The sequence below is a fragment of the Microtus ochrogaster genome, unplaced genomic scaffold, assembly GCF_000317375.1.
Source record: "Microtus ochrogaster isolate Prairie Vole_2 unplaced genomic scaffold, MicOch1.0 UNK56, whole genome shotgun sequence".
In the NCBI taxonomy this organism is placed as follows: domain Eukaryota; kingdom Metazoa; phylum Chordata; class Mammalia; order Rodentia; family Cricetidae; genus Microtus; species Microtus ochrogaster.
In genome coordinates, this window is record NW_004949154.1 from 2,516,754 (window position 1) to 2,524,095 (window position 7,342).

General features: G+C 50.4%; 1 protein-coding gene across 2 annotated transcripts in view; it reads right to left on the minus strand.

The window, feature by feature from the left end:
- Window positions 1–7,342, minus strand: part of Dtx4 (deltex E3 ubiquitin ligase 4) — a 35,185-nt gene that overhangs the window by 20,621 nt on the left and 7,222 nt on the right. For both annotated transcript variants that reach the window (XM_005369687.3, XM_005369688.2), the window contains exon 2: window positions 4,732–5,455. In XM_005369687.3, coding sequence (XP_005369744.1) covers window positions 4,732–5,348 — 617 coding nt within the window. In that variant the 5' untranslated portion in view covers window positions 5,349–5,455. The remainder of the gene's footprint in view (window positions 1–4,731; window positions 5,456–7,342) is intronic.

A 7,342-nucleotide genomic window follows, 5' to 3' on the forward strand; every position in this document is an offset into this window, starting at 1 on the left:
ATTCCCCGACCCCCTCCCCCCCCCACAAAAAAGCTTCTCAGAGTGGAGATGCTGCAATCCCTGGTCCAGCACTTGGAAACCACTGCTTGAACAGCTGTCACTTCTCCTTGTCCCAGAAACTTATAAACACAAGCCGAATCTCCTCTGCTCCCTGTCCTGTCCTCCCCAGCTCTGGAGAGGAGCCCACACAGCTGCCTGGGAAAAGCTAGGCCGCCCACAGTGAAAGCACCCACAGAAAAAAATACAGGACACACAGAGATGGGACTTGTGCCATTCCAGGCTTCTGCCACCCAGGCTTCCACAGCTGGCTCAGAGAAGCCAGCAGGACTGGTGAGAGAAGCCTCTGGGAGCCAGGCAGCCTGAGAATCCAGCTGGGGTGGGGCTGTTCCGGGAAGTCAGAAGGAAGACTTCAATAGTTATTTATGGGTCTATTTGAAAAGAACTTGTTGAACCCACTTTGCTTGATGTTGAGGGTGCAGCAGCTCTTTCTCCATCGTACTAGCGGGCAACCATAACTGTCCACAACAGAAACACCCACAAACAATTCTCCCAACAATCTATGTAAGAGGCATGACTGTCAATCTCACTGCATGGGTAACAGGGCTGGGCACACAGAGGTTAGGAAAACCAGACCAAGATTACAACATAGTATGCTGCTCTAGAGCCTTCCACTCTGCCTCCCATAATGCCAAGCTGTCTGCTAGCCCATGCTGTAATGAACAAAGCCATTATTAGGACAGAAGAGAGGCCTAATAGCCAGGTCTCTCTATCCTACATAGGCCTAGTATGATGAAGACACTTTCCACAAAGACAGATGCAGTGAAGCTCATAAAACAATGTTGTTTATATATCTGGCCAAATCAAAAAGCTACTTTTCTTTCTGAACTGCTCCCCGAATAAGGGAAGACTGGATATGGGGAGGGAACGATGTCTTTAAATAAGAGTCACCAGACCAGGGAAAAGGGGGTAGACTTGATTCCAGGCTCTGTAAATGACCAAACACTGAAAACAAAAAGAAGTCAGCTAACTGCTTGAGCCTCGGTGGTCTAGGGTTAGAATGTGTCCCCTTGGCAATTTCCCCTTCAACTGTTTGAGAGGAAGGTGACTCAAAAGCCCTGGACCCCCTCCAGGCAGATTCACCTTCCAGACTCTACATGGAAAGGCTTGAAAGAGCCTGCCTCCTGTGGTATGTTCCCTGGCTGCCCACCGGGGGACAGCACTCACACTACAGCCCTGCACCTGCCTCCTTTCACCACCTCCCCAGCCGGCCTCCACCTCAGCTGATAAAATAATGTGATCTCAGTGACAAAGGCCACCTTTGTTCCCACAAACTGGACTGGCAGGTTTCCACATGCTATCTGGTCAACCAGGAAATACTCCACTCCTCAGAGCAGCCCAAGAACTGTGGAGTGTGGGGGTCTAAAGAGAGATAGGGGAAGTCTGCTTTTGGAACCCCTGAATACTCAGAGACACTGGTATCAACCGGTGGGGCCAACCTGGCCTGGTGAGTTAGGAAACGGGCAATGTGGTCCTTAGTCTGTAGACAGCAGTGGAGCCAGGGCTGTGTGCTTTCCCAGACACCAGACAGGGAGGGAGAAATGGACAGTGGCTGCCCCATCTGTATTCAGCCTGCTTTGCCTTTGGCAGTGCTGGCCAGCTCCTCTGTATTCTGTGATCACATCTGTCTGCCTTTACCCCAGCTGTAAACGGGACCTGATAAATGTCTGCTCCCTCGGGGTCCCCATGAGGCTGTAGGATCTAGGTCAAGTAGCTGGTAAACAGCAGAGCCTTGTGCAAATTTGGGCAACTGTTTACACTTTTATTTTCCAATCGTCAAAGGACTTGCTATCTGCCACTTCCTGCTTTAATAATCTAGTTTTCTCACATTCTTGAGCATAGGGTATCAGGTATAAAGGGCAGAGAAGAAAGCCCAGTAGTGCTGGGGACTAGGAGCAGGCAACACCTGCCTACCCTTCCCCCATGATTGCAGGTTAAAAGGAAAACCCCAGAAAACCTGTCCTCTGCCCTTGGGGCCTCAGCTATTTGAGCCAGAGCCCCTCCTAGGGAACAGCAATCCAATTACAGGCCTGCTTCTCACATCCTGGGTTGTTACCAGTTATGGGAGGGTCCAAGTTTTCATTTCCATTGATAAAATAAAACTAAGGAAAGAGAGGAGCTGACCCAGTGCAGGGAAGGGGGCGTGAATGGGGTTGGGGAGGGGGGATATCCCTGCAGACCCTATGGTGAGAAAGCTCGTGTTTTCTGAGTTATTCACCAAACCAGGAAACCTCATGAAGGACAATGGCTTTGTCTCTAAGGCAACCAAAAACCATGCCTAGCTGGAGGTACGGAAACCTGGACTCTGAGGGGAGAGGGGTGATGGCTGCCCTGCACAGACCTCCCCACCCCTTTTAAGAACCTCCTGCTTGTGTCTGAATAATTCACTGCGTCTTTTGTTCCCTGCCAAGACTTTCTCTTCATCCCTCATTGCCTGCCCTCCCTGATCTTCTTTTTCTTTTTCTTTCCTGTGGGAAAGTTGTTTGAAGAGGTCACGGGCAGGGAGGATGGGGACGGGCTGTGTAATGACAGAAGGTTGATGGCAATGCCAGACAAAGCGGATAACACACGCTCATTAGTGGCCAAGAAAAGCTGGAAAAGAAGATGGCAATGGGGTGTGGGAGGTGGGAAAAGGTGAGAAGAAAGGGCTGGAAGGCAGACAGAGGTGGGAGGGGGTTCCCTTTCGGGAAGACAGAGCAAAATCAACTCATTTCTATAGCCCTTTTGAAAGTGTGCTGCCGGGACTGAACTCCTTTCTGCAGTTTGCTGGAGGAATAAAGGAATGAACTGAAGCCTGTTGACCTCCTCAGACTCACTGTAGCTCAAGGGCTATCTGTCTCCGTGATGGCATGGGGTCACTGGGACATTTCTCAAGGGGGACAGAGATGAGGTGTAAATTGGATCAGCTCAGCTTTGACGTCAGTTCAGTAACAACACAAGTGTTTAGCCATTAGATACACCATCATCATCATCATCATCATCATCATCATCATCATCATCATCATCATCATCATCTGCAACTAACCCCCACTGGACTCTGTGCACACTCTAACCCGAAGGCCTCATTTAACCCTTCGGAAAACCCTAGGATGGAAGTACTACTATGTCACTCAGCAGCCAAGAACACTGAAGACAGAGGATGCAAAACTTACTCCAAGTGGCACAGCAAGGAACTCGGGTTCGAGCCCAAAAATCAAGGGCTCCCGTGTGCACACACAGCCTCCTCCTGTGTGCCAACAATCACCCCCGAACTCTGCTAGAGCGCCTAGCACACTGTTGCAATCCAGGAGAGAGGAGCAGAGGAAGAGCAGGATCCAGGCACCCCTTGCCCTCCCTGGAGGCAGTCATGAGCCTTCCATGCCTCCAAGTGGCATTATACACTGCCTTCTGAGTCACTGTGGTTGTAGCCAAAACAACGATGGAACAGTGGCCACAATCCTGTGTTCCAACTTCTCTGCACCACATGAGATGGGTGACCCTCCAAAGGAAAGATAAATCTTAGCAAAGTGCCCATGCATAAAATACAACAGTGACAGAAGTGGGATAATAGCGGCAAGCCCATCGGGGACTTGTCAGAAAGCGGACTCAATCCATAGAGGTTTTCAGAATGATCCCATAAGCAGGTTATGTAAACCGGGAATCGTCATTTGACACACAAGGACACTGGTCCTTGCAAAGATCTTAGGGCTTCCATTAGTGAGAGGCAGGAAGAGGGGCTGTTCCAGCCTAGTGCTCCTCCCTCTGCTGCGTGTTTTCTTTCATTTCCCTTCCCCCAGCTAAGACCGCCCTCTGCTAAGATGTCTGGAGACCCAGCTGAGTACTTATGGCCCTGCCTCAGGGCAGCCTGGATTTTCAGTCTTGGGGACCCATTCCAGGTTTCAAGCTATCTCAACCACGGGCACAGGACAGCAGCAAGGCTGGGCCTTTGAGGACAAAAGGAAGGCGGCTGGCTGTTATGAGTTGACAAGAAGTCAACAGGTCAGGAAAAGGCTGCTGCAGGCACTGTAGGGACCTGGGCACTCCCATTTGGTGGATGAGGGATATCAAGAAAGTAAGAAACACTAATGGCGCCTACAACAGCTCCAGCATGTCATAAGCATGCTGAAATAGGGTATGGGAGAAGCAACCCCTGCTTGGCACCTACTGTATGCCTGTACTGATCGGAATACCTGGTGTGTGTGTGGTGGGGGGGGGCTGCTGCAAGGCCAGACTCCTGCCACATATCTGATTCTCTTCATCTGTGAAATGGGATAATGTCTCCAGTCATTATAAAGATTATAAATGAAAAGCTAAAACCATTAAATCAAAACACAGTGGAAGCTCAACTAATGCCGGCTAAGACTTCCTAGCACCTTCATCTGTACTCGCTGGGACTGTAACATTGGTATGTTTGCAGTGTTTATTAAAGATGAAGTCAGAGCTTCACGTGTGGGTCGTGCCTCAGACACGGCAACTAACAGGCAAAACCTCAGTTATATCCAGACCTCTTGGTGCCCTAATGTGAAATTGCTCCTTGTTCACACCAGGCTGGCTTCCACCTACCAGGGGCAGCTCAGTCTGACAAGACTAGGCATGCATGTCTTGGCCAGTCCATCTTGCTGTCTGACCTACAGGTGAGTCACAGGCTACCTCTAAGGTGGGTAAGTGCTCTGTGGCAGCCATAGGAACACCTACCCCGAGGCAATCAGCACCCGGGACTGGGCAATGGCCAGTCGCTGCAGGTTGGACCGATTCAAAGTGGCTAGTGCCACCCTTCCAGGCTTCCTGTTGCTTCCTTGTGGGCTGGTGGGGGAGCCTGCAGTTGCCCCAGCTGGTGTATTAGAGACTTGTCTCCGGATCACCAGTGATGGAGCAGTCTTCCCTGGGTCCCGCATGGTGCCAGAAGTATCTAGTGGCTTCGTCCCAGGGCCAGGTGGTGGGGGCAGCTTGCCCACTCCAGAGGGAGCTATGTTCTTGCGAGTTCCTGGAGGCTGAAGGGGCCCACTGCTCCCATGGACCACAGCAGCCTTGACGCTCATCACCAAAACACACTGTGGACAGGAACAGGATGGTGCAGGGGGAGAAGTGGTCGTTCCAGGATTGACTGGCCAGGACTGAGCCTTCGGCATAGTGCCTGTGACCATGGGATAGATGAGGTCTAGTCGGCGGCGGATACGGCGCTGGCGCTGGGTCTGCCTGTTGATCTGGCCCATGGTGCTGAAGTCAATGATGTAGCTGAAGCCAATGGAAGTGAGGTCGATCCAGGGGTGCTGTTTCTCATAGGCATGCTGGATGGTAATACCCACTTCCATGTCATAGGGTGTCCAGGAACCACTGTCGTTCTCCCACTCCCACACGACACCCTTCCCAGGGGCTGAGGATGGGTCGTAGTAGTTGCGGCGAACTGGACGTAGGGTCCCTGCCGAAGACAGAGGAGGAAGGCGTCAGGGTTAGTGGAGAACACCATCGAAGTGTATTAGATTCACAGGTCAGCATAACTGCAGTCCTACTGCATGGCAGGCCCTGCACTGCCTAGTAGGGTTTTGAATAAGACTCAGTTTTGAATAAGACTCATTCAGGAGTCTACAACAATCCAGGGTAGAAGCAGATGAAGCCACAGGGAGGGCATGGGAAGCATTGCCAGGCAGCAGAATGGACCTCCAAACTCAGGGTTCAGGTATATTGATTTGGAGACAAATCAATTCACTTTCCAGCTAATACACAATACCTCAGTCAACTCTTGTTCAGAGGAATAAGACAACTCTCCCTGGGAGTTTTTGCAAAAAACAAACAAACAGGCACTAAAGGTGCCAGAATTTCCATGACCATCTGGTAACTCTCACTTGGGGGAGAAATGCCCTCATGCAGAGAAGAGTTCATATGCCATCCCGGCCCCTCTGAAGAGCCCCGCACCCAGGGCTATGGAGGAAAAAACACAGAGCCATGATAGTCCAGAAGAAAGAACTTTGCTTCCATCTAAAAGGTCAGGAGTTGTGAAAATGAAGCTGACCATGGCTCTTTTGGAGCACATTTTAAAAGAAGGAAAAAGTGGGATAGTGAGATGGCTCAGGGGGAGGGAACACGCTTCTAAACCTGATGACCTCAATCTGGCCCCCAGGACTCACATGGTGGAAAGAGAAAACTAACTCCCAGAAGTTGCCCTCTGACCTCCATACACATGCCGCAGCTCAACCCATCCCCTACCCTGCCAAACAGATAAATGTAAAAACAAAACAGAAGTTAAGATGAAAACGTGTTATTGGGAGATAAGGCATCATCTTGAGAGAACTCTCACCCATTTCCCGGGGAACTGAGTCTTTTATCAGCAGTAATAACATTCTCAATGGTCATGAGAATAATTTCATAATTATCAAAGGTTTTCTTCCAAGAAACTCAGCCCTTCTAAAAATAGCATCCTCTTCGTTTTAATAGTCTCCCTATGGGTTTGGAAGAACCAAGGGGATAACGAGATAAGGCGATCACACAGATGACCCAGCAGGCCCACAAGGGAACTGGACTCCAGAATCTCTACACCTTTTTCCTCTCCCCACCCTAGTAACCAATTCTGTGTCCAACCAAGACTCATTTCATGGCATCAACATCAAGGCTAAAGGCTGAAGGGGGCTCTGAGATGCTGGGGTCTCTACATCTGGCAGCTTATACTTTATCTGAGGAAGTGGTGGGAAAAGGCTCCCCTTCCCTGGCCTCTGACCCACTCCTTCCCCCAATCCAGAGGGAGACACCATGACTGGGACAGAATGCCATTCAAGGGGGGAAAGAAAGGAACAATGGTTATTCAGGCCTTTGCCAGGGTCATAACCTACTCCCCACCCCATCTCCAAGCCCCTTAATAACCCAAAACATCAACATTCAGAGGCAGGAGGGAGAAGCAGAACAATTCTCCATTCAGGGCCAGGACTCTGTTAGGGGCCCTAGGGTATCAGGATGGAGGGGGAAGTTCCCGGGTTAGCCTCCATTTCCTTCCTCAGCAGCAGGTCAGCTTTCTGGGGAACAAAGCGCAGGGTCCATGGAGGAGGGTTCCATTCCTTCCTGCTGTGGGGGGAAAGCCTTCTTTCCTCATCTCTTGGGACTATGTATAGCTGTAACAGGTGGATTTGAAGACAGGCAGGAACTTGTCATTTGCAGCAATTGCTCAATCAAATAGTGACTATTATTGCAGTTCACCCTTGAGATGTTATAGGAAAAGTGCGGTAAGAGGACGTGTGTGTGTGTGTGTGTGTGTGTGTGTGTGTGTGTGTGTGTGTGTGTGTGTAGGGGGGAGACACAGGAGAAAGAGAAAAGATAT